The 27,208-nt window shown below is 45.8% G+C and overlaps 2 protein-coding genes across 3 annotated transcripts; one reads left to right on the forward strand and one right to left on the reverse strand.

Annotated features, from left to right (window-relative positions):
- Positions 1-1,689: 1,689 nt before the first annotated feature.
- LOC147234720 (lactase/phlorizin hydrolase-like) lies at positions 1,690-14,396 on the forward strand. The gene is made up of 18 exons (XM_086144513.1): positions 1,690-2,260; positions 3,282-3,352; positions 3,739-3,816; positions 4,018-4,111; positions 5,232-5,316; positions 5,406-6,078; positions 6,162-6,810; positions 6,908-8,458; positions 8,542-8,810; positions 8,883-9,173; positions 9,247-9,445; positions 10,162-10,364; positions 10,441-10,547; positions 11,980-12,111; positions 12,193-12,416; positions 12,685-12,921; positions 13,747-13,885; positions 14,387-14,396. The coding sequence occupies exons 1-18, from the start codon at positions 1,690-1,692 to the stop codon at positions 14,394-14,396; spliced, it is 5,583 nt and encodes a 1,860-aa protein (XP_086000639.1).
- A 2,434-nt stretch (positions 14,397-16,830) lies between these two features.
- gjc4b (gap junction protein gamma 4b) lies at positions 16,831-23,663 on the reverse strand. Of its 2 annotated transcripts, XM_086145336.1 has the most exons (4): positions 23,474-23,663; positions 22,589-22,744; positions 18,683-19,862; positions 16,831-18,226 (listed from the first exon to the last, which is right to left on the reverse strand). In XM_086145336.1, exons 3-4 carry the CDS (start codon positions 19,827-19,829, stop codon positions 18,213-18,215), a joined length of 1,161 nt encoding a protein of 386 aa, XP_086001462.1. In that variant the 5' UTR covers positions 19,830-19,862; positions 22,589-22,744; positions 23,474-23,663; the 3' UTR covers positions 16,831-18,212. The 2 variants fall into 2 exon arrangements, with proteins under 2 accessions (XP_086001462.1, XP_086001461.1); XM_086145335.1 differs by lacking the exon at positions 22,589-22,744.
- Between the last annotated feature and the right edge of the window lie 3,545 nt (positions 23,664-27,208).

The following is a 27,208-nucleotide window of genomic DNA, read 5'->3' on the forward strand; positions in this document are numbered from 1 at the left end:
CCTTGAATTCTGTGACGTGGTTGTGTGGACTGTGGCCCCCTTGTGGACAATAGAAGAACCGCAGTGATATGGTGGATTCACAATTCAAAATAATAAATAAAGGTGTTTGTAAAGAAGATAAGATAAAGTCGCATCAATGCTCTATTAACCTGAACTGGTTTGTTTTTATATCGCGCTTCTTTGCTGTTTTCTTCTATCTTTTGAAAACCGCTTCACTTTAGTATCGCCATAGTCAACATAATCTTTTAGGCCCCTGCTTATCAAAACATTTCAAATGTCCTTGGATATTTGCCATCAAATATGATGTAAATATGGATATTTAAAAGATATATATAGGAAATTAATGGAAACACATTTCCGCTTCAGTGTGTAACAGCCAGACTTCCTCTTCTGCTTTGCAATTGGCCCTTTGGATAATTGGAATTAAAATAACAGGATAGTCCTGGGATTGACCTGAACTCATCAGTGTTGGATCAGAAATGACATTTTTGACAGTAAATGTTCGCTGCAGGTCAAGAGCCATGGAAGGGGCGAAGCAAGTGTTTGTCCCTTGTAAGATAATAATGATAACAATGATAATAATATTAAGTCATTCATTATCTACACTGCTTATCTACATTATCTACACTCCTGCCTATCCCAGCAGGGTTAGAGGCGAGGTTCACCCCGGACCGGTCGTTCACCAGTCGGAGGAAACTGGAGAACACAGAGGAACCCACGCAGACACACGGAGGACATGGACAATAATAATAATAATGATAATAATATCATAAGATTCTTACTTGTAAATTCCTACTAGCTTACCTTATTTTATAGTATCTGCACTTGAGCGTCCACTTACCGGGATGGAGGATAATCTCCGTTGTAGATGGGATAGGTGAATCAACGATAAAGAACTGAATTAATCTTGCGAACAGCGATGCACCCGTTGTTACAGGCAGGATAGATGAATGAATGAAGTAAAATACTTAAAATAATTTGTGAACACTAAATTTTTCTGCTCCTTGAAAGGTATTTGACAGCTTTACCTGCTATTGAGTAGAAAAACTTCTCTTTGTGAAGCCATATGGAATATCATAATGTATTAAATATTATCTGGATTCATCTGAAGATGTGTGTAAATTCCCTGTCATATACAGGATATTGTAGCTTATTCAATAAAAATCAGTTTAATTTTAACTTATACTATCCGCAGGATAGTCGCCGTTCTTGAAGTCGGGGTGCAGCTGCTACATCACCATGGACATCAACATCTTTGGGTTCAAACCAGTCTGAGTTGATGTCTATATTTAATAGAGTTATTACTAGATGATCATAATAATAACAATAATGATAATAACACCCCTGATTTTAAAATATTTTCTTAACACTTTCTTCACACAGTTTTTTTTTTATTATTTCATGATCAAGTCCATTTTATTAGTGATGCTAAGCTTGTTATATTTCCGCATTGTGTGAGTGTGTGGGCTGGCCCGGGCCCGCTAGTGGGCACGCTCTCACCTTGCCTGCCAGAGAACCTCGGTTTATCGGCAGAAATCTGAAGTCCATAGTCTCCGGGATCCTATCACCTGCAATAAATCTTTGGGGCCGACGCCACGGGTTCGCTAGCAATGCGATTACGTAACGGCGATGGAGGAGGGCGCATTGCCGTGAGCAGCTCGCGGCTCAGTCTGTCCGTCAGCCGTAGTTATGAAGCACCTTTGGCTCGTCTTTCTCTGCATTGGTTTTCGTGGCGATGGGGCTGCACATGGCACCAAAGAGGACTTTGTCCTCCTGGCAGGCCCGGAGCCCGGCAGCAGACTGGACTGCAGCAGCTCCTTACCCACGGGGTCCAGGAGATACTTTCAGTACCTCCAGAGCAGAGGAGTAACTCACTTCAAGGTGCCCCTTTCCTGGGTTGGACTCCTGCCGTCGGGCCACCCGGGTCAACCCCGGCGGGCAGCGCTGACATGCTACCGTGCCCTCCTGGGGCAGCTGGTGGAGGCGGGTCTGCAGCCCCTGGTCAGCCTCAATGGGGCGGCGGTGCCGAAGGACTTCGGGTCCAAGTTCGGGGGCTGGGATAGCCCAGCGGTGCAGGAGATGTTCGTCGGCTACGCTGAGTTTGTCTTCCGAGAGCTAGGGGCGCTGGCTCGGTCCTGGGTGACGCTGACCGAGCTGGACGACATCAAGCAGGCTGCAGGTGAACCTGTTGACCTGCAGAATGTCCTGCAGCTCCACAGGAACGTCTCCCAGCTTTATCATCAGCTCTTCCCCAATGACGGTGAGTAAGCTCGGTCTCTTATTCCAGGGCCTTTAGAATTCATCAAGTCGTCAACTGTGAGCCAAAGATGGGTTCAAAACTCCCTAAGTGCCCAAGAAGTACATTTCTATAACTGCCTTTTTTACATTTAGTCCCCTCGTGCAACCTGAGTCCTATGATGACATGAGGTTCCTTGAGCATGACTTGTTGTCGTCATACTGAAGGCTCGTCTACGTTCATTTATACGTCTGGTGTGTAACTGCATTTGGGGTGCAGTGTGGCACGGTATGCTCGAGGGCTACCGGCGAAAGGGACAGAAAAGAAGAAGGCAGCGTGGCTTCGGTATGACCAGGGTGAAGAATTCTACCAGGAATATAGTAGCTGCGCAGAACTTCACCGTCCACTGCGCCCCTTTTCGCGTGACTTGGAACTTGGAAATGAAGTCTTGCTTAACATGCGTGGCAACGCAAAAAGCAGGCATAGGAAGCCAAATTTTTTGGGGGGGCAAAAATTTGAAATGGATGAATCTGTTTTCATACGTACACTGGGCATAAATAAAGTAAAGGCGATGAAAGTAAAGATCATTAACTTTCAGCTCATTTCACAAAGCAAAATAAACCCATCTTCCCCATTTGAGGGTTTTTTGTCCAATTAAAAATTGATTCAAGTTCAATACAGCTTAAAGTTTTAATATCTATTTACGATTTTTGGCACCAGACAGCTGGAGAGACAATCAAAAACAGCAACAACAAATGATTATTTGGATTTTCCAACATCATTTTCCAAAAGAAGAGCAATAACATGTGATTAGCAAAGCCGCGTTGGGGAAAATCAACAGAAGACTGGGCTACCACCAAAAAACAGAATTAAGTTGTTCAACTTTACGAGAAAATAAAAACAAACAGGCTGGAGAGAAATATTGGATCAGTGTGAAAGAACGATGAGGAAGGCTCCACTCAGCGGAGTTGACGATGATAACTTTGTTCCCGGTTGTTCATAAACACCCATTGGCCTGAGTTTCATCCCACCCTGTTCTTGGCAGGTGGTCGTGTGTCGGTGGGGCTGAGAGCTGCCGACGCTGCTCTTCTCCCGCAGATAAAATCCTCCGCTTGGGTAAGAACATGCTTTCTGCGGCACCTTTTCACATTTTTACTTTATTGGAATACAAGCAGCGGGTACATGAACCTTTCCAGGCGCATCCAACCATTCACTAAGGCGATGTGTGAATGCATGTCTCCATGCCAGAGAACCGGGAGGAACTTGCAAACTTGGAATCCAACCCCAGACCATCTCGCACCTCCCCTGATAAATTGCTTAGCTCGATTTTAAATCTGTCAATACGTTTCTTTTATAATCCTCAAACATTTCAGATGAGTGTCTTCCGGCTTCTTGAAGCTCCAAAGAACAAAAGCCTGTGATTTGTCCCGATCTCCCTGTCGGTCAAACTGCCCGGCGCCCGTGGAGGTTCACTAAATTGCTCGTCCGATATCTCCGAACAGACGGACTTCCTGTCGGTCCACATCTACTACAGCTGCGCTTCCACGTTCGACCTGGCCGAAGAGCTGAGGAGACTACAGGTGCGGTGAAATCTGTTTATTTCGCATTTTATCGCCGGTGATGTTGTTTTGTGGATCTGTTTGTCTTGTTCTGCACTGTGGACTTTATCTTGGTGCGGTTTATTCCTTACAGTATCAATGTACTATTGGAGCATATCCAATGTAATCTAATCTAACTTGGCTGGATAATTTTGGACCGCGATGGCCTGTGTTATGTTGCAGGAGGCGAGCGGCGGCCTGCCCATCCTGATATACCAGGTGACGGTTCGAGACTGCCCCGGCGATCACCTCCGACTCCTCGGGGACTTCCTAAGTGGTAAACGTCACATCACACACTCGGATTTAGGGTTACACTTGAAGGCACCTGTAGCGGCGTCTCCTTAGTGCTGCATAGTTAGCGACAAATAAAGCATTTTCCATGCTAGTCAAGTCAGTTATTGACATGTTTCGGACACAATCAGCGGTTTAAAGCTCGAATTGGTTTACATCTGTCGTGTGCAATGACCAGATATCAGTTTTATTTTTAGAAACTTTGACAGTGCAATGATCATGAAAGGTGCCATAAAGCTGGGTGCTATCAGGTGACGGTGATTAGCACGAACCCCTCCTGGTTGTCACAAGGAATTACGCGTGGTAAGAGGAGGGCAAATCGATGGCATTTTTGGATATTTATCAATATGTTACTTAATTCAAAAGTGGAGTTTCCAAGCTATGTTGTGATGAGAAAAGGGGATTTTTATTTGGCTCTTGTTTTTGGTCAGAATTTCGCTGTTGGAGATTCTAGTGTGTGTCGAGTGTCCAGGTCAGATTCTGTTCCAGGAACTAGCCTACCCCAGGGGTACCTTCTAGTTTTGCATCCCCACAGGCAGTAAAGGACCAGGGTAGGAACAGTTGTGACACAAGCATCTACAGCTTGTGGCTCTAGTGCCACAATCAAAAACAAACTCCTAGGAAGAAGAAGAGGAGGACGGCATGGAAAACACGGAGAGTGAAGTTCCTGCAGTGTTCATGTTCTCCATGGTGGGAATAACAACCATGGATTATCAAATTGGGTTGAAGTTTTTCTATCTTCTCTCTGTTCTGCTTTGCTGTTTGAAGAACCCAGAGTTTAGCTACTTCCAGATGTATTTTGGCTTGAAATGTAGATTTTGTCACAAAAAAAAAACTGCTGACCAGTGACGGCTATTCTCTATAAATGGCACTCCGTGGTCTGCAAGAAGTAGCTAGGAATGGCCGTGGCTTATGAGTTCCACCAGACAACATGTAACTCCTGTGGAAAAGACCCTTCTTTGCTAGGATGGTTCTCAGAGATAAGGTCCCCGGTCCTTAGTTCCTCTGCAGTCTGAATGCACAATGAAACAACCTAGTTGCCAAAAAGATTCTTGTAACTGCAAAAGTTCCTACGTCTCTTTATTTCTATGTGTTGCTCACCACAGTCCTCATTGAAAATGACCTTGGGATTGAAGGATGCGAGGTGACGGGTATGCTGCCTAACTTGGACCTGCAGGACTTTATGACTTGGTAAAAGTTTACATTTGTAAGAATATACTAATTTTCCTTTTAATGTCTTTACTTGCTGTTCAGCACTTGAAATCAATTCTCTGCAACAGGGACGGCAATTTTTCAGTCCATGACGAAACAAGTGTCGTGAAGACGAATGTGTTGAGTAAATTTGGGGGACGTCTGATATCCGACGGGGACGTCTTCCTGAACGAGTCCTTCCCGGCGGGCTTCCAGTGGGCCACGTCCAGCGAGTCTTTCAAGGTGGAAGGTGGCTGGTCTGAAGGCGGGAAGGGGGAGACCATATGGGACCGTTTTGGGCATCAGAACCAGGTTTTCAGGAATCAGACGGCGGATGTTGCGTGCGACAGCTACCACAAGGTAGACTACGACGTCTACCTCCTGCGAGGCCTTCAAGTCAACGCCTACCAGTTTTCCATCTCCTGGGCGCGTGTTTTCCCCCTGGGCCGTCGGAGCAGCCAATCGGAGGCGGGCGCTCTCTACTACGACAGGCTGATCGACGCTCTCCTTGAGTCGGGCGTGCAGCCTGTCGCCACCCTCTACCACTGGGATCTACCTCAAGCCCTCCAGGACGAGGGAGGATGGACCAACCCCTCCATCGTGCAAGCCTTCAAGGACTACGCAGACTTCTGCTTCTCCAGGTTTGGAGACAGGGTAAAGACATGGAACACCTTCAGTAGCCCGTGGGTGGTGAGTCACGCTGGGCATGGAACCGGCCAACACCCCCCCGGGCTGAAGGACTATGTTTCCGCCTCCTATCAGGTGAGAACGATCATCCAAGCGGAGTATCGGTATAGAAAAAGACACTCCGAAACACCGACCCGACATTTTCTCCACGTCCGCAGGTCACTCATAACATCATCAGGGCCCACGCTGAGGCCTGGCACGTCTACAGTGACAAGTATAGGAGCGCTCAGGGCGGTAAGGTTGGCATCGCGCTGAACTCGGACTGGGCGGAGCCCGTGAACGTCTCCGCGTCTCAAGATGTCGCAGCTGCAGATCGCTACCTGCAGTTCATGCTTGGTTGGTTTGCACATCCCATATTTGTGGATGGAGATTATCCTGCCGTGCTGAAATCCCAAGTGGAGAAGAAACGTGAGGAGTGTTCCCGCTTTGCGCCGGCCATCCTTCCGGTTTTTACAGCGCAGGAGAAGCAGAGGATTCGCGGGACGGCTGACTTCTTTGGATTAAACCACTACACGTCACGAATGGTCAACCATAGCGATGGCAGTTGCGTCCCGGGGCCTGAGGGGGTGGGAGACTTCCGGGCCTACGTGGACCCCTCCTGGCCCACAACTGCATCCGACTGGATCTACTCGGCACCCTGGGGACTGAGGAGGCTTCTGAATTACATCTCCGCAGAATACTTAAGTATCACCAGAGTGCCTGTGTTTATAACAGGAAACGGTCTTCCCACCGAAGACAGCGGGGACCTTCTCAACGACATCGGCAGAGTGGAGTACATGAGGAGTTACATCAACGAGGCCCTGAAAGGTTTGTGCCCGAATTGGATGGAAACAAACTTCGACCAAAGATCCACTGTTGAAATTATTTCCAGTTTCTTCCTCTGTTGTGCTTCTGGTCTTCGCAGCGATACTACTGGACGGAGTGGATGTTCAGAGATTTACGGTTCAATCACTGATGGACGGATTCGAGGGAGAGCGAGGCTACAGCCAGAGATTCGGTCTCCATCACGTCGACTTCGAAGACGGCGACAGGCCGAGAACCCCCAAACAATCTGCGTATTTTTATTCTCAGGTGATCAAGCAAAATGGATTTGCTCCGCTCAAAGCTGACGCTGTCAGAGGTATAGAGATGCCTCGTCCCCCACGTTCAAGAGTGTTACTGCCCTCAGTGGTTCCATCTAAGTCCAAAGTCGTCTGGGAGAAATTTTCCCGGCAGTCAAAATTCCAAAGCAAACTCTACCACTATGGTACTTTCCCTCCCGGCTTCAGTTGGGGGGTTTCGAGTTCGGCCTACCAGATCGAAGGCGGCTGGAATGCGGATGGAAAAGGACCCAGCATCTGGGACGTATTCACCCACAAACCTGGCAGCATTTCAGGGAGCTCCAACGGAGACGTGGCCTGTGACAGCTACCACAGACCCCAAGAGGACCTCTACATGCTGCGAGGTCTGCGGGCAAAGTCGTACAGATTCTCTTTATCCTGGTCCAGGATCTTTCCGGATGGTCAGCGGGCCTCCCTCAACCGGCACGGGGTTGACTTCTACAACAGGCTCATTGACGGGCTGCTGATGAACAACATCACGCCCATGGTGACCCTCTACCACTGGGACCTCCCCCAGGCTTTGCAGGACATGGGCGGCTGGGACAACGTGAAGATGATTGACATTTTCAATGACTTCTGTGACTTCTGCTTTGCCACCTTTGGAGACAGGGTAAAGTTCTGGGTGACCTTCAACCAGCCGTACACAATCTCATGGTTGGGATATGGCCTCGGACGCATTCCCCCGAACGTGAAGAGGCCGGGAGTTGCGCCGTACAGAGTCGCACACAACCTGATCAAGGCGCACGCCAAAGCCTATCACACATATGATGATAAATACCGGAAATCCCAAAGAGGGCTGGTCTCCATCGCCCTCAACTCAGACTGGTTTGAACCTAAAGATGTCGATGTCCATCGTGAAGTAGAGGCTGCTGACCGTGCCCTGCAGTTCCAACTGGGCTGGTTCGCGCACCCCATCTTCAAGAACGGTGACTATCCTGATGCAATGAAATGGCAAGTTGGAAACAAGAGTGAACTCCAGGGTCTTCCAGAGTCCAGACTGCCAACCTTCACCAAAGAGGAGAAGAGTTTCATCAGAGGGACAGCTGACGTTTTCTGTCTAAACCACTACACTACAAAGGTAGCGAGACACATCACAGCTAAGCTTAGCCCTCACTCGTATGAGCACGACCGTGACTTGGCGGAAGAGGAGGAAGGTGACGCACCTACAACCGCCATCAGTGGCCAGAGAGCAGTCGCTTGGGGTTTGAGACGACTCCTCAATTGGGTCAAGGAGGAGTACGGCGATCCAGAGATTTACATCACTGAGAACGGGGTGGCCACACCTTCAAAGATTACGTGGGATGACTCTGCCAGGGTATTTTTTTACAAGACATACATCAACGAGGCTCTCAAAGGTGCGGCGACTTGTATGCTAATTTCATTATCCATAACCATCGTTTTTTATAATTCCTATTATTAAAATATGATCTATTTGTAGCCTTTGACCTTGATGCCGTGAAGGTGAAAGGATACATAGCGACGTCTCTCATGGATTCTTTCGAGTGGCTAAATGGGTACAAAGTAGGATTTGGGTTGCACCATGTTGACTTCACAAACCCCAACCGGCCAAGAACACCCAAGTACTCGGCTCATTACTACCACCAAGTCATAAAGGACAACGGCTTTCCTCTACCAGATGATGAAAAGCCACTTTATGGACAGTTCCGCGAGAACTTCATCTGGAGTACAGCAACCGCATCCTACCAGGTAACTCTAAAAACTGTGCTTAAATTTAGCTGTACAAGATACCTTTCCTCACTCTTGTTCTCCTTTCCCCAGATCGAAGGGGGGTGGAGAGCGGACGGAAAAGGCCTTAGCATCTGGGACAAATTCGCTCACACTCCCCTCCGGGTCTTCAATGACGACAACGGAGATATTGCCTGTGACAGTTACAACAAAATAGACGAGGATGTTGCTATGCTGAAGCAACTGAGAGTGACCCATTATCGTTTCTCCATATCCTGGCCCCGGGTCCTTCCTGACGGAACCACCAAGCACGTCAATGTGGCCGGGCTGAACTACTACCACAGGCTGGTGGATGCACTGCTGGCTGCAAACATTCAACCGCATGTGAGCGTGACTAAAATATACCGCACCGATGCTAAATTTCACCACGACCAAATGGCTCTTGCTCCGCCTCCAGGTCACCCTCTACCACTGGGACCTGCCGCAGGCTCTGCAGGATATTGGTGGATGGGAGAATGACACTATCATCGACAAATTCCGAGATTACGCCAATCTCATCTTCAGCAGTCTTGGCCACAAAGTGAAATTTTGGATCACAATCAACGAGCCCTACAATGTTGCCAATGTAGGTCACGGCTACGGAGCAGCGGCACCAGGTATTTTTCCTCTTAAATGGAAACCAGTTTCTGATTTGGGTCGTTCTGCCTAAATCATGAAGTTTTTCCTGAGTCTTCCGATGACTTTTATGGCTCGAAGGTGATCCAGTTGATACATTTAATCCAAGAAGATTGTTGCCAAAATCTAGTTGATGATGTTTGTTGTTGTCGCTGAACTCAACTATTTTACCAACCAAGTCTACAGGGTATTTCTACCTTGTTTGTACTGCACAAAAAGATTACCTCGTGGTCGGATACTGTCAGGTTTGATCCAAAAGGTCATATGAGGCTGCTAGCTTGCCAGCTTTACCTAAGCCAGACAAAAACAGGGGTTGCCGTCACAGCAGTTTTTCAGTGTTCTGGAACAGGTGATGAATGTCACTCCTTCTTTCCTGCTTGACCTGGAATGTGCCATTTTATCTGATCGCCGACTGAGATAAAGGATGCGGAGATTATAAGGGGACACCCAGAGAGGATGTGAAGGTTTAAGAATCGGATGTCATTATTCGGATAATTTACTCGGACACAGGTGCCAACACCAAGCATGAAGGAGAACTTTGTACTTACTGGGGCAAGAAAATGAATCTTGCCTGTGTGAGTGTGTGTGTGCGCGAGTGTGTGCGCGGGCTGTGAGAATGAGATAGAACAGTGTTGCTACACAAATAAGAGTCTGTTCGAGGCAGCGCCTTGAGCGCTCATGTTCCCCATCTGTCTAGGGATCAGTTTCCGGCCGGGAACCCTGCCTTACATTGTGGGTCACAACCTGATCAAGGCTCACGCCGAAGCCTGGCATCTCTACGACGAGAAGTACCGCGCCAAACAGAAAGGGCTCATCTCCATCACCATTAACTCCGACTGGTCCGAACCCAGAAACCCCTACAAGCAGGAGGACGTAGATGCTGCAAGGCGCGTCGTTCAGGTACGTCTAATGTAAAGCCTTTTCAATTTTTGAACACACGGTTCAGTGAAGTGAATACTCACTTCCCTCCTTACAGTTCTACATCGGCTGGTTCGCCCATCCCATATTCAATGGCGACTACAACAGTCTGATGAAGACAATCATTCGAGAGAGAAGTCTAGCTGCTGGCCTGCCAAAGTCTCGGTACGAGGACGTCACAGACAGAAAAACCTCCACGCCTTATTGCTCCCTCTGGATATAAATAAGAACTGATTTGTGTATAAAACCTCAACGCAACATAAAACTTAATGGAAAGTGAAACGCTAAAAACAAATTAGCAAATCGCAATGGGTGACCAGTGTGTATAAAGATCAAAAAATATCACAAGAAGAAAAAAAACAAGTAAATGAGCAACAGGGGTCTCCAAAGAGGTCTCTGGAAACCATCATGTGTAATCATAACGTATCAACAACAGATATTGTTTTCATGGATAATGAACATCAAGAAACCTCTTGCGGAACTGTGGTACTGTGTGAGGAGTACGAGGAGTAGCAGAGAAGTATTTTAGAGTAGTGCGGGATGCAGATGAGGGCTGTAGAGTGATAGTGATGAGGTGTGACATAGGACTCTAAAGTGAAGGGGGGAGTGCATCAGGGATCAGCTCCGAGTCCATTCTTGTTTACAATGGTGATGGACAGATGAGGTTAGGCAAGAAACTCTGTGGACAACAGATACAGTGTTTGCTCTAAGAATGCTGGTAGAGAATTCCAGAGAAGGTCAGCGGGAGCTGCATTGTGCCCTTGTAGACCTAGAAAAAGCATACAATAGGATGAAGAAAGAGGAAAGAGGAATTATGGTGTTGTATGAGGAAGTCTGGAGTAGCAGAGAAGTAGGTTAGACTGGTACAGGACTTGTATGCCAGCTGTGAGACAAAGCTGAGGTGTGCTGTAGGTGTGATAGAAACGTTCAAGGTGGAGGTGGGCCTACATCAGGATGGGCTGACCCCCTTCTTGTTTGCAATGGTGATGGACAGGCTGACAGATGAGGTTAGACAGGAATCTCCATGATGAAAGTTAGCCACAACAGAATACATATGTGTGAATGAGGGGGACCAAAATTTAATAATGAGGCTACAAGAAGTGGAGATAAAGAAGGTGGAGGATTAAGCATTTCGGCTCAACAGTCCAGAGCAATGGAGAGGGTGAAGAAGCAAGCGGCTTAAAAACAGGTGGAGAAAACTGTCAGGGGAGAGAAAAGAGTATCAGAAAGGTGTACAAGACAAAGGCGAGAACAGCCATGATGTCTGGTATGGAGGGAAGGAGAACAGGAAGTTAACTGGTGTTAAAGAAGGGGATGCAGAAAAGATGGTAAGATGGAAAAAGATGACTGGCAGTGGTGAAGAACATTATCGTACAGATCAATGACCATTACAAAATTCAGTTTTGTGAGACAGGGCCAAAAAACTAGTCATTAAAAATGGCCCAAATTATATATATTATGTGACTAATTGAATGATTGCAGACAATGTTTTAGTTATGCACAAGAAATTGTATAAATAACGCAAAAAAGTTTCTAAAGGTCATTTTCAAGTGAAACTCGTGGGGCATTTTAATAATCTTAGTTGAAATTCCTCAAGGCTTCCCGAATTCACTCCCGCCGAGATCAGAAGGATCAAGGGCACTCACGATTACTTCGGGTTCAACCACTACACCACCGTCCTGGCCTTTCCAGTGGACTACAACAACCTCCAGCACTACGACGCTGACAGGTCAGCTCCCGCTCAGGATCCAAACCCGTGGCTGAGTTTCTCAAGAAAAAAAAAAAAAAACATCTGATCCGATTTCCCAAGGGGTGCCGGAACTGTCGCGGATCGGACATGGCTCGACTCAGGTTCCTCCTGGCTCAAGGTGACGCCGTTCGGGTTCCGACGGATTTTGAACTTCATCAAGCGGGAGTACGGCAACCCGCCCATCATCATCACGGAGAACGGTATCTCCGAGCGCGGCCCTGTGGACCTCAATGACACCCACCGGAGCTACTACTACACAAAATACATCAACCAAGCATTGAAAGGTAAGACACCACAGTTCGACCATCTGGTAACCCTGCTTGCCAGATCGGAGATGCGGGTTCATCGGTACACCAAGGTTAGCGCATCGGTAAGAGCAGATTAGCCAGCTAACTGAAGCGGTATTGGAGTTTGATAAGCCTGCGAGGCAGCTCGGTTTGCAATCGTGATATACTTTGATAAGTTCAGCCAATCCAGATTCAGAGTACAGAGTGCATACGATGCCCAGCGGAGACGCTGTGTGTTCAGCTGTGTGTTGATTCCTTGCTGCAGCGTACTTACTGGACAATGTGGATATCCGTGGCTACACGGCCTGGTCTTTGATGGACAACCTGGAGTGGGCCACCGGGTTTTCGGAAAGATTCGGCCTTTTCTACGTCAACCGTTCAAACCCCGAACTCCGTCGGGTGGCCAAGGCTTCTGTCGCTTCCTACTCCGCCATCGTCAGCTGCAACGGATTTCCGGACCCCGCCTCGGGGCCCCACGAGTGCCTGAGCCCGGAGCCAGAAGGTAAACGGCTCCAAAGATTCCAGATCAGTATGTGAGGGAATTAGGACTTATATTTTCTGAAAGTATAATTGTGTACTCAAGAGCCTCTGAGATATTTAATAGTGATTCTAAACAAACGTCCATTTTTAATGGTCTGTTTAGTTTGGATTTCATGCAAAGATTAGCAACAAAAGTTCTGTAAAAGGTCTAGAATATTATCTTTCCCAAAGATACTTGTGTTTGTCCACAACGGTGAATTTACATGGTACATTTCAAGCTCACTTGAGATAAACAAGATCGGCATAAACACGCACGCACACACACACACACACACACACACACACACACACACAATATCTTAGTCTGTAACCAGGTCAGCTGCACTTCTGGCCTCCTGACCCACTTACATTAGAAGATGACATAGAGAATTCGTGGCTGCCGGTCACAGAAATCATTTTTTTCTGTGTGCATCCATTCTATAAGGCTGTCAATTTCCCACACCCTGTTAGTCCTTTTAGCTATCAGCTCTACTAGCTAAACCTCTTGCATCCTTAGCCAAACATACCGCAGGACTGATTCTGAAAAACCTAGGATGGTCATTGTCATCCTAGGATTTTAATATTTTGAATTCTTACTTCTAGTAGAGGATGACAAAAGCTCGGTGACAACAGCTTTGGTTCTATCCAGATCAGTCATTTTTGGGTGAATTCATGTACAGAACCCCCCCCCCTCTCAGTTACTAACCTTAAGGTCTTTGGTAAGTCCCTTCCACAGGAACAAGCACAACCAGCACAACTTTATCTGCAGGAACAAATACCCCACTAACATCTTCCCCTGCAAGGACAGATCCTCCGAACCCGTCCGTCCCCCCTGCCGGCAACGTCAGATTCCTGGGTATGGCTTTGTCCGCCAGCCAGGCCGAGACTGGACTGTACACCACACTGGCTCTCCTGGCGGTGGCCGTGCTCGGTGCCTTCGGTTTGTCGTACGTTGTTTTTTCAAAGGCCAGAAAGCATTCAAAGGTAGTCCATTGATATGGAGAAAAAGCTTTCCACAAGTTTCACTGGTGGGCATTTAAATTCTCACCTAAGACAACGAGTCAGTCATTTAAATGACTTGTATTTTCTGTTTTTTTAGTTAATTTTTCAAAATATTTGTATTTTTCCCAGCTAAGTTGATCGACTTAAATGCACGGAAACCGAACTGTATGCAAGAAATCTCAGTCTTGTCACTTTTCTCATCTTTGGGCTTTTTTTTTTTTTTTTTGCATATTTTGCTCTCTTTTATGACATGTTTAGATTCCTTCATGCACATCAACAGAGAATTTCGTTTTTATTTTTTTACCCAATCTAGTTTTCCATGAGATTTTTTCTCAATGTGCAAAAATGAAAGTTTGAATGAAATAAACCACTGTGCAGCAGTGTGTCACTTGTGTAAATGAAAAAAAAATCCTCTGTGTTAAACATAAGGGCTTACGCGGACCCAGTGGTATCTAGCAGAAAAGCTGAATCCTCTAGGAAACCCAGTTTGGCCTGCAGGAAAAGTATCCATGTGGGGTTTCTGAAATTTCTGCTAACATAAAAAAGTTCAGGATGGTGCAAAGGTTCGCACTTCCAGCTCAAAGCAAGAAGGTCCCTGGTTTACTTCATTCATGAATACTACTAGCCAATTGCAATATTCTGGGTATTACAAGTCCAAATGTCACAACCAGGAGTACAATTGGGGGATTTTCTGCCATGCATTTTATGGTATCTTTTGGTAGTAATCTATCAACACTTAAACAGGCTGTCAGGTTGTTCCAAACGGCGAGAACATGTTCCAACGGTTTCAACAGTCACTCATTGCACCGTTCATATTTTATTGCAATCGCTTAAAACCGATTTCACAAGCTTGAAAACTGGCGACTGGCTTCGAGGCTACAGTGCCACCCAGAATGAGGTCCGATCCCCTCAGAAGTGTTAATAATCGGCAGAAAAATAAAGATTCGATCGGCAGAGCGTGATGCTCTTGAGTGTCATAGAACAGGCCTGAGGTCAATTAGGGAAATATGGTTATGCTAAGAATAATAGCACTAACCAGATCACTCTTTCTGACTGTAGACAACCTACTAGTACACGGGTGTCCAAACTTTTTGCAAAGAGGACCTTATTTGGTGAGGTGAAAATGAGTGAGGGCTGACTATTCACCCTGACATTCTTTTGTTTTTATTGCAAATGGGATACTTTTCATGTCTTATGTCAATCTTTGTAGTTACTGCTAACAGTTAAGACAATTCATATTTCATTATATTTCTTATTCTTCCTCCTTTCTACTATTATCTATTACTGTTATGTTTTTTACTTGAAACTCTGGCACAACAATTTCCTTCGGGATTAATGAAGTTGTTCTCATCTCATCTCATCTCATTAACACAGAACACAAATCTGAAGTTTTTACTCAAATCAATCCGTCTTTCATATTTGTATGCCACATCAAATGAAGAAAACGTCTGTCTGGGGGAAAAAAAAAAAATCAGATAAAACATATGTAGGTTCATTTGAAACAATATATATTATTCATTGTTAAATGCAAACTATGAGCACTATTCTAAATTCAAAACATTAACAGGAAAACAGCACTCACAGTGATTTTATTCAGAAGCACCAAACATACGAACTATGAATCCTTGTATTGTACTGTACTGTAACAGTACTGGAGGCTGCATATTATTGATTTTATGACAAAGGCTGCGGGCCAGTGTCAATTTGGGACGGACTTTGGACATGCCTGTACTAGTAGTTGTAGTGAAGTAATAGAAACCTCAAAGGCGTTGCTTCAAGCACAGGTCAAACAAAAATTCACAGCGGGTCAAAATTTATAAAATTGGTTCAAAGCCCTTTTTTGACTATTTTGTACCATGAAAGCTTTGGGTGGCACAGCAGAGGTTTGGGGTGGTGCAGGGGAGGCTTTGGGATGGCAGCAGTGGCCTTAGGTGATGCGGCAGTGGCACACAGAGGTTCGGTGATGCCTAGTGAAAATCTTGATTGTATGCCGCAAAGATTCGAGTATAAGGCCTAATATTGCACAGATCTGACGACGTTCAGCTATGACCGAGCACACACAATTTTTTTCCCCAGGTTCACAGGCTAGCAAGCTGCTAAGACTCAACCTGTCATGGGGTACACTGAAAAACTTCAACGCCCATCCAACAAGTCTACATATGATAGGCTAGGACTTGCGGTCGTGTTGCACAATGTGCCATACCATTAATAATGCTACCCATCACTTTGATTTGCAAAAGATAACTGGTCAAAGTCACTGTTGGAGTTTGTTTGATTTACTCACGCACCAGCAGTACAGCGCCATGCCGGAAAACCTAACATCTGACGGTAAGAGAGCAGCATTTTGGTTCCAGACGAATGAGATGATCATTTTTGGAGCGGTCAGCCAAGTCCCTGGACCCTTAATTGTATGGAACTTGTAGGGCGACACCAAAAAGAGGGGGTTCTGAGGCTCAACCTAAAAAGGGAGCGGAAGTATGGAATGTAGTCCAATCTGCCAAAGTAAGAATTCCTGCATACAGGAAGCTGGCCAAGCACATGCAACACAGATGTTCTTGGAAACAGTGGTCATACAAGTAAATATTAGTGCCGTGGTTCACAGGGCAGCGGAGTCTTCAGACATTTTCAGTTTGTATAGCAAATGTTTTAGTGTATGAAGAAATGTGTATGTTTTCGAACAGTCTAAAACTCCTTTTTCATCACTTTCCGTAAAGCCAGCGATCAATAATCCTCTTACATTTTGGTTTGAAGAACAATGTGACATTAATGGAAAGAAAAGCTGTTTAACAAGAATTTAGCTTTACTCACTTTTTTGTAAACACACCGCTATTATTTCAAAAACATTAGGTCCAGATATAAAGCCAGGCAGAAAACAGAGAACTTCAACTTGTTTGTTGAAAATGTTTTTTATTTTAAAAACTAGCCACAAAAATACTATCAATACAAAAAAGGTATAAAAAGTACAAAAAACATTGATTGAAAAAAAATAACTTGAGATGACAGTATTTGAGTCGGCGTTCATGGCACTGTGGGTATGAAAGCACGTTACAAAAGACAGCGTCTCAAGAGCGCTCTTGGAAAGGCATTGAATTCACATTGAAATGATTATGTTTTACGACCCTGGGGTCAGAACTCAGGAGCGCCAGATGGACCTCACACACACATACATACACACAAACCAACAAAATCTGTTTTCTGCAGAATGCTGCCCAACATCAACGTACCTTAGAAAGGGATTCTTTTTTTCTTCAAACAAGCTAGCAAGCAAAACAATTGAACTCAGGGTACCAAAGGAATGTGTCCGCCCAGGATGAGCCAGGCTTCAGGAGCTAAGACAGCAGTGAACGTCAAACCAAAAGAGCCTCTTATTCAATACCACAACACTTATCTAATACTAACAGTAGAACTGTATAAAATACGTAATTGAACGAGACAATATAAAAAGAGTTAAATGTTTTGTTTTCAAGCATTACCCAGGTTTGTTTATTCCTTTGGACAAAGGCCCGACAAGTGGGTTTCGGTTTCCATACCTGGAAACAGAAGCTGGAACGGTGCAGCGTCGACATTGTCAGAACATTAAATCCGTTAACACACTTGGAGGAATCCTTTGGATGAACATGTTTCTTTAAAAAAAAAAAAAGAAAAGAAAAAGAAAATGCCAGCATGGCTCTCCAGTACCTTGTTCGCTAGTAGCGCCTTGTCCTGTAACCTTTGCCATCTACAAACAACTCACTCATTGACTCACAAAACTCAACTCTTACAGCTTAAATGTTTTTATCTTTTCTTTTTTTGCACCGATAACTTTGCCTTTTTCCTCAAAAAAAAAAAAAAAAAAAAGACGAAAAAAAGACAAGAAAAACGAGAGTTTTCCAGTTTAGGTCAAAGGCAGACTTTAGATGCACATCCAACAGTTCAAAGTTTTCAACAACAAATAGCACTAAGGTCTTATTAAAAAAGAACATGAAAAAGACTAGCTGCCCTGAGGGAGAAGCACTTCTTAATCACCACCGTTCTTGTTGCACAACGGTAACTTGTAAGCACTTTGGATCTTCAGACAAAATGGTGTCTCGAGCACTGCTGGGCTGAGACAAAAAGGCCCTCCTCCTATTGACTTGGTGTCGCTCTGCGACCTTGAGCGTGTCTTATTTTACTTCATCGGTCTCGAGCACGTTCGACGAATCGCACGCAAAGTCCCTGCCCCCTCCCCATGTCTGCTCGCCGCTTCGGATATGAACTTTTTTGGTCCACGGCTTCAGCAGGACCGAGGAGAACCTAGGCACGGATACCTGGGGGCAGAGCAAAAGACGGGATTAGATTTTCACTTAACCTAAAGTTTAGAGTGATGAAAACAATAAAATGTGTCTTGCTCTTCTAAGTGTTTCATTATGCACTAACAGAACAATCCAATCCAGATGTTTTAAATGCCAAGTTTTGAGGAAACAAAGCCTACAGTGAATTTGAGGTGGTGCAGTTTCTACTTACGCCAGCGGGGGGCAGCACTGACATATGACAGAGCATAACATCCCGAGACCCACCTTCCAAGATTTGTGTCACTTAACACAAAGCAGTGCTCAATGAGGATGATAACGCATTACTTCAGAGGTCAGTGAAGGGACCATGTCCACGTACTGAAAACCGTAGCCTTACTGAGACACTGTACCGGCAGACTTATTTTACGAGGTTCACATCAGATTTTTTCCCTGGACCCTCGATCAGAAGGTTGATTTGGTCGAAAACCTCACCTTTCTCGCAGGTGCCAGTCTGCTTCTCCTGGGCGAAGTTCAGCCTGTTCTGCTCCACTGCCGTGCCATTTGACTCCGGGCTGCTGCTGCGGGAAGGGCTGCTCTCCTCGTTCTGATAAGCCAAGTCCAGGTGCTGCTGGGCCAGCTTCAGATGCCGCCTTAATCTCTCCAGCTCCCGCGACGAGGTCTCGTCCCCGAAAGACTCGCGGCCCGAATCCCCCAGGTTGTCCCTAAAGGCCATTTTCCCCGGCGGGGGCTTCTTCAGAGCTGTGTGGTAGCCTGGAGGCGCTGACGGCTGGCGGCAGATGGAGGACCTCTGGCTGGCCATGGCCGGGTGGCGAGGGGTGGGAGGCCGGGACCGCGGCGCACAGCAACAGTCGCGGATACCGCTGATGCCCAGGTGGAGGATCTCCAGCAGAGTGAAAAGCAAGCAAAAGGCGCTGACCGCGTACATGATGAGCAGGAAGATGGTCTTCTCCGTGGGGCGAGAGACAAAACAGTCCACTGTGTGCGGGCAGGGAGAGCGTGTGCACACGTACGACGGTGCCACCTCTAGCCCGTAGAGGACGTACTGGCCAAACAGGAAGGCGACCTCAAAGATGGCACGCGACAGCAGCTGGAAGACGTACACCTTCATAAGGCCGTCCCTCTTGATGCGGCGGCGCCCGTCGTGCTTTTTGCTCGGCTTCTCCACCACCTCCTTCTCCTTCTCCGGCTCGATCTCCTCCAGGATCATGGGGTCTTCCTCCCCGTTGTCCTCGGCTTCCTCGTAGTCTCTGTTTGCGCCGCGGCTCACAATCGGCATGCGCTTCCTGCTACGGGGCCGGTAGTCACTGTCATCCATGCGGGCGATCTTGTGCATCGCAAAGCCCAGGTACATGATGGTCGGGGTGGTGATCATGATCACCTGGAACACCCAGAAGCGGATGTGCGACAGTGGGGCGAACGCGTCATAGCACACATTCTCGCAACCGGGCTGATTGGTGTTACAGACAAATTTACTCTGTTCATCGTAGTAGATGGACTCGCCCCCGACTGCCGTCAGCACGATGCGAAACACGATGAGGAGCGTGAGCCAGATTTTGCCCACGAAGGTGGAGTGGTTGGAGATCTCATCCAGCAGGCGGGTGAGAAAGCTCCAGCTCATCTTGCCTCTTGTATTTGGAGAAAGCTGTCAACTCTGGAAAGCAAACAAGGGGGTAGCTGCAGTTAGTTTTGCAATCTTGCCCCCTCAAACATTCCCATTTACAGATCTGAACCAGGAACCGGCCTCAACAGGTCTCAAATGAGACATGGTTGGACAGAGCACAGGCAAACACAAATTCCTGGAGATGATGCCGTACCAACCACTGGATAGCGCTGTTGCATCACTGACAAGGGTTGCATCAAACAGAAACGCCCAGCTGTGAAGTGCAAACATGTGCGTGAAGCGCTCCCTCTGCGATGGAAGTTTCCAATCAGATACAAACAATCCTGCTTGTTTTTATTCTGGCCGTGATAAGAAGCTATTGCTTTAATTCAGGCTGTAATTTTTGTTTTCCTCTGCGGGGCCGTCGCGGGGTCACACACAGCGCTGGCACTTTAATACACAATGAAGAAATCCTGCGGTTTCCCACCATCTGCGACCAACCACAGGCACTTCTGCTGAATAAATTATCGGTCACTGTAAACGACGTTGCCAGGTCCTGGGGTTTGCTTCAAAGCTTTAAATAAATCAACTAATCGTTTGATTGTCAGACACAAAAATAGCACAGAGTTGGTGGCAACAGAATTCTACCAAAGAATTCTCCACCTCTGGTGCGATGATTTGATCTGACTGTCATCAGCAGATATTCTTCTAGTTGGCTGCCGACTTCAATTCAACTTTCATTCACTTCCAGCTGATATTAATCTACTGATTTACATTTCTGCAACTTTTGGGTGTTGCAAAGAAAATTTCATCCATCTTCAAGTGTAAAATGCCAGTCCTGTGAACACAGTGAGCTCTTTAACAGCGGTGGAGATGTAACATTAATCTTTGCGTTTTTTTTTCCCCTCGGGTTGGGCGAATCAGTGAAATTAACTTTACAATAAACAACAGCTGAAAGGACGTCTGGGATGAGAATGGTCCCCCGGGAGTGGAGGCATGGAATTGAAAGTGTCGGTGCTGGGCAGCTCCTAGGCATGCAAGCTCCCAAAGTGACGAGATGACAGTATCCCTTGATAACCAAAAGGCCCGGAGAACATTGCAGGCGATCTTCACGCATTCCCAATCTGTGTTTGGCACTGGGGAGACGTGGCTTGAATCCAAATACAAACAAAGATGTTTTTGGCTCTGCCCTTTGAATATAATATGCCTGGGAAACTTAGTGTCCTTCACATCAGGTACATCCAGGTATCAGTTACAGCACTGAAATGCCAAGATTTATGTCACTCAACACAATGGGTCTGAACAAAAGATGACTTGTAACAAGGGTCAGTGTTAGATGTTGCCAATGGCTTTTGGTGTGATTCTAATCTCTGAGAAAGTCTTTCATGGGCAATCTGCAAAAACAACAACCTTTAACACTTCAAGTGTGTGATTGTGTTGTCGGGCGCAATGGATCGGCCGCCTGCTCCCTCCGACGTGTGTTCGGTGCCGTCGAACGGCAATAATATGAAGCCAGTCAGACTGGAACTGAGAATGTAGTCGATTTGATTGTCTCAAGTATCTGGGAAAGTGGCCGTGGCAGGTCAGCACCACGTGAACAATTGTCATCGCATGTGGCGCATAATATGGGGGGGGGAACTGGACAATGAAGACCATTTAGAGCTGAAAGGACTGAGAAGCAGCCAAGACAGGGACTTGTTGCTTGCATTGTTTAGCGTTTACAGCAGCAAATAGCAGGAACGAACAAGGCAGGAATCTCCTATGAGAGTTGTTTAATATGCCGCAACAGAAAAATGGCACTCGATGAAGGCAAGGATTAATACAACCCTGTTCCAGGTAGTATTTTTGTGACGTGAATAACGCGCATTGCCCCTCTCCATACAAGATTTGGCACAGGACCCTTCGACTACAACTGGAAGTAGGGCGACTCCAGTCCACCAGGTGGCGAAGCAGCTCAGACCGTCGACCATATTGTAAGCGGGGTATGCCATTGAAATGAGACATTACAAGTTAACATGTAATTTATCTCCATTCACCGTACGGGGCAATTGGTTTTGATTGACGTCCCCCGCATCAATTTGAGTAAACAAACCTGCATTGTACGACACCACCCACCCCTGTTTATTCATTTCAATCTACTTGATGTAACAGCCTCACCTAAATTACACTAAATTACTCTGGTCCCATCACAAAGCCAGCTCGGGTTTGTCGGCACTTTAATACTAGGACATAATTTATTGCCACAGCAAGTTACGCAACAAATTTGATGGGTATTGCAATGCGGCGACCAGAGGTCGTTTCCAAAGACTATTTCTTTATTTAGCCCAGAATGCAATTCATTTTGCGACGCAAGCAACTCAGCATCCACCCAGCGTTCTACTGATGGATCAGTCTTGTTTTTTTTACTCCTTGAAAAGCCAAATTGCTCTCAATGCACGATTACCTAAATCAATACACTGATCAATAATGAAATGTGAGGCAAATGCGAGACACAGACAGTGTTTAGAGTTTGCCGGCGGCTTTTTAAATTTGCTTACACCGCCAACAATAAATTCCGATGAAATTTTAAGGGCGCTTGTACATATTTATGTGTTGAGATGTGTGTTTTAGCCCCCTTTTTGTACCAAACTCTGGAAATCCAATCACATACAGCGGGGTCCGCAAGGATCATTCAGCAACCTAGAATTAGCTATTTATGGCGTTTTACGAGCAATTTTCAGACAGGATGCCGCTTTAAATCACATCCTACGCCGGGGCAGTAATGTTTTTCTGGTTACCGTTTCAGTCTGCAGACCAGAAAGAGACGTTTGTGGCTCTCACATCTGGTGGGATATTTCAGTGCATCCGCAGACTGGGCTGAGCGAAGGGGGGTTGGTAGTGGTCAAGAGGAATGAGCAGAAACATGAGTCAGTTGGGGGTGACTCGTCCATGCGCTATGGTCAAGTAAAACAAAAAGAAAAATAAGAATTGTATTGTGAAATACCAGAATAAGTTTAAAAAAAATACGTAGAAATGCTCCACATTTTTCCACGATTAGTGTTCATTGTTAGCGGCGAGTGCCGTCAATTACCGTAATATCTGTGAAGTGAACGCACACTTCAGGAATGGGATAGCCAAACGGTGCGCGTGCTTTTCTTCGATTTCTCAGATAATATAAATATAAAAAAAGAACATATAAATTAATAAACCCCTAGTCGACCGTCATCGTTTTACGTTTGAAAAACAAATTAATATATATTTTATATATCGATAAGTTCTTTTATTCAAAATTACTCGCGAAACGCGACGGTTACTAGCGCGCGATGCTAACTGCCCCCCGCGCTAACCGTACCCCCAGAGCGCGCAAACTTCAGAGCGCATTCCGGCGACGGTTTTTTTTTTTATAATTTTGTCTCCATATACATATCTTTTTTTTTACTTAAATCTCTCTTATTCCCCCCAGCCGTTAGGGCGGACAAGCAGACAGTCCCCATGCCAAAAATCCAACTGGGGAGACGCTTCCAGACAAGGTATCTAGCTTGAGAATATAGCTTTTTTTTGGGGGGGTGGGGGTGAGCTAACGTCTGTTGCTAGCGTAAAACGGCTTTACAACCGCACGTTGATGATGATGTAAAAAATGATAATACCGCCGCGTTGCCTCGCTTTTGTTTTGCAAAACTTACCTTAAGATTTTTTTTCTCTATCTCAGGTTCCCCACCCCTCCTCGGGTTAATTTTTCTCCCACAGGAATTTTGGTTTTCCAACAGGTAGGCTCTCCTCCTTTGGGATCAGGCCATCCGAGGTTTTCTTCTCCTTCCGTTTCCCCCTCGTGTAGCTCGTCTTCCCTCCTCTTCCTTCTCCTCCTCCAGCTGTGCGTCGTTATGTTTGGGGGTGGCTGAGACAAAGACTAGTCCTAAATCCTCCCCTCCTAAACCCCTCCCTCTCTCATCAGGGGCTCCCCACCCTCCTCCTCCTCCTCTTGCAGGACTGGAGTGAGCGTGGACGTGGCTGCAACACCTCCTCCTCTTCCTTCTGCTCCTCCTGCCGCTGCTCCACAAGTTAAGTTCAGTGTTTACTCTCTTGCATACTGTTGGCACTGTTGACATTTGCCTATATGAAAAAAAACACCTCGTTCTTTTAGCCCCTTTTACCACGAAGTGAACTAAAAATAATGCATACTTGGGAGTATTTCTAAAACTTGCCCATGTCATGTTTGTGTCTTCTGGGATAATTGTTGCTGTTGAAATCTTTTTCTGGCGACTGACATTGAATTTCAGTTCAGTTTCTACATTTTGAAACCGAAGAAACATCTCGGGTGAGAGGTGAAATGTCTGCGCGAAAAGGAATTCAAGTACAGTTGCCTCAGAAAGATTTTAATTGGAACTCAAGAAGCCATTCGATAAGGGGTGAAATGTCTTTGAGTGAAGAAATTCAAGTCCAGCTGCCACAACAAGAATTAACCATGACCTGGATGACTGAGAACCTCCACGGACATTCTAGGACAGAAGTGACGGAGCTCATTTGAACTGTTGAGCCGCTTTCAGACAGAAAAGTTCCAAGAATGCGGTTCAAAAGAACTGTTCAGCTCCAATTTGGTTCTGGGAACTTCCCTCCACCAGGGGACCTTTCGTTTTGCATTTGCACAGACAAAATGGGTCCACGGTAGGGTTAGACACAGCACGACATGAAGCTCAAAGTCGCCACAGTGTTTCTGTTCTGCATGGCAGGAATAATAACCATGGACTATCAGATGGGTTGAAGTGTTTTCATCTTCTTGCGCTGCTTCGCCATGTGAAGAACCCTATCATATACTTCTTTTGGCAAAAATGTTCATGTTTCGCTGCAAGCTCTAGAAACCTCTCTATGGCATAGTAGCTGGAAGACCCTGGAGCTCTTCACTGCATTTCTCTCTGGTTCTGTCTATTTTGTCACAAGAAAACAGCTGATCACTGACTACAGTACTTTTTTCGAAATGGTATCTGGTAATGGGCACGACTTATGAGTTCTGCCAGTCACCTAGCATCTACGTCACATGAGTTCCTATGGAACCGTAAAAAGACCTTGCCTTTGAGTAGGAGCTGAGATGGTTCTGGGAGCTGAGATCCATGGTCCCTGCTGATTCCTATGCTGTCCCAGTTCTCCAAAAAACTGATTTGCTCCTGAAAAGGTTCTGGGAGGTGCAAAAAGTTCCTATAATGCAAAAGAGGCTGTAGTCCCTCCAGCATGTTCTGGATCTGTCCCCTTGGTCGCAAGAAGAATGCTGTCCAGTGACCACAATGATTAATAAAACTGCCGATCTACAGTCATCAAGAAGTATCTTGCAATGAATGCAGCTTGTGAATTCCACCAATGACTAACCATTTATGTTACATGAGTTTTTATGGCACCATAAAATGCATCGGAGCTCAAATTCTATGACCAAGGTCCCTGTTTCCTATGTTAATGCATTAAGAAACTCTCCAGTTTTAGTAAAGGTTCTAGGAACTGCAAAAAGTACTTACAGTGCAACGTTTGCAAAGGGGAACTGCCCGTTCCCACCATGTTTGACTATCTGCTGGTCTCTGAAGAGGGCACGTGGGTATCACCTAACAGTGAAATAATGAAATTGCACATTATGTGATCACAAAGTGAACAGGAGTCATCTGGAGGTCAAAGGATGCTTGACACAAGATCTGCAACTGCTATTTTAAAATAAAGGTGCCAGAGCTGCTTTTTCAGGGGCAGACATCATGGCGGCAAGATTCAAGGCACCTCTCCACAACAGTTCCCTGCAGACTCAACCGCACTCGGTTCTTTTTAGTTGGTCCATCAGGAATAGTGCCTTGGGACCTTTACTTTTTGTGGTACCTGCCTGGATCCAAGCTGATATGAAAATGTGACCTTGAAAGGCTGCCGGCCACCGATTGGCCAGAGAATGTCGTTGCTGAGTTTGACACAAGAATCACAACTGCCACTTCAGAAAAAATAAAACTTGCCAATGCTCCATGTTTGAATGGCTGCAACTGCTACATTTTCCCTGACTCATCCCCCACTTTGACTGACAAGAAGCCACTGGCTAAGCCTGAAGCCGTTGCGTCCATATCTTTCACTTTTTAGGATTTTTAATGTGCATATAAGACAACGTCACGGCAATCGGTGCCGTGCTACAATGATCCCGCCCACATTGAGGAGTTGCTGTGAAGTAATGGAAAAGGACCATTAGGGCGCACCATGTCCCTGATGTGATCTTGCATAAACTTCAAGAAAGGTCACAGAAACGCACAGTTCCTTATCTGCATCAGTAACCACAGCGGGGTGGGAGATAAATATACGATCTTGACTCAGAGGGCAGTCGACAAACCAAATACGTATTAATGCCTGCCTAAAATCCCCTGATAAAATCCTGCCATGAAACTCGAGCCACACTGAAGACAAGAAAACAATGGGGCCAAGAAAGAAAAGTTTCAATAACGGGCACGATGAACCAAAAACATCAAATTGAATGAATGGCACAATTAATCAAAAATAGTCAGAATAATATTTACTGATGAAGAACAAACTGAATTAGTGAAAAAAAACATCCATTTAGAATAAATCTAAATCTCTTATTGAGGATTTGACCATGAAATAGAGGAAAAATTCCACATATTTTTAAAGGCGAGGTTTACCCTGGACACGAAGATCCATTCATTCTCACATTCATATATCTGGACAATGTAAACTCTCCAATGACCCTCCTGCATGTTTTTGGACTGTGGGAGGAAACCTGGAAGAAATCCACAAAACTTCCAAGTCCCTCTGTGAAAAATAAATCCCTGAACCTGCAACAAAACAGTGCACCGAGTAACGTCCCAGGAAAATGTGTCTAATCATGTGACTCTGTATGATTACATGACAGCAGTACGGGCACAATGTTGAAATTTTCTCTCTTAGCAGTTTTTACAATAAAATCTTTTCCTCATGTCACACTCATTGCAGGAGATCCGCAGGATGTATTGCATATTTATTGGGAGAATATGATTTCAGAAACACGTGTTTCCCTGTCAAATATGTTGAAGCTGCGCATCCCATCTGGTCACAGAGCTACGTTTCCCCATTCTTTCCCCCCAGAGTGAAATCCCAAAGAAGATTCTTTTTTATTTAAGACTGCGATAAAATGCAGCAGTGATTTTGCTGCAAGACGGACAAATGGTTTTCATTTGCGTCTACTAGATTAATAGATAAGTAATCTTCTCCTTAGGGCTGCTCCCTTCAGGGGTTGCCTCAGCCAATCATCATCCACCATTTAACTCCCTCATCTGCATCCTCTTCACTCACACCATCTAACTTCATGTCCTCTTTCCATCCATAAATCTAGAACCTCCTGCCTGCCAGTTAAAACCTCAGCATCTTCTTCCCCAGATCTTCCCTCCTGTGTCCGTGTCCAAACCATCTCCGTC

Source organism: Fistularia commersonii, chromosome 4, assembly GCF_037954325.1.
Source record: "Fistularia commersonii isolate RoL2024-O1a breed Wild chromosome 4, RoL_Fcom_v1.0, whole genome shotgun sequence".
Classification (NCBI taxonomy): domain Eukaryota; kingdom Metazoa; phylum Chordata; class Actinopteri; order Syngnathiformes; family Fistulariidae; genus Fistularia; species Fistularia commersonii.

Bases quoted from the DNA above. Each gene is read 5' to 3' on its own strand.
- LOC147234720 (XM_086144513.1), top strand. From the start codon at position 1,690: ATGAAGCACCTTTGGCTCGTCTTTCTCTGCATTGGTTTTCGTGGCGAT. The intron at 8,459-8,541 runs GTGCGGCGACTT...ATCTATTTGTAG, and splicing joins CATCAACGAGGCTCTCAAAG to CCTTTGACCTTGATGCCGTG. The intron at 12,112-12,192 runs GTCAGCTCCCGC...CGATTTCCCAAG, and splicing joins CAGCACTACGACGCTGACAG to GGGTGCCGGAACTGTCGCGG.
- gjc4b (XM_086145335.1), bottom strand. From the start codon at position 19,829: ATGAGCTGGAGCTTTCTCACCCGCCTGCTGGATGAGATCTCCAACCAC.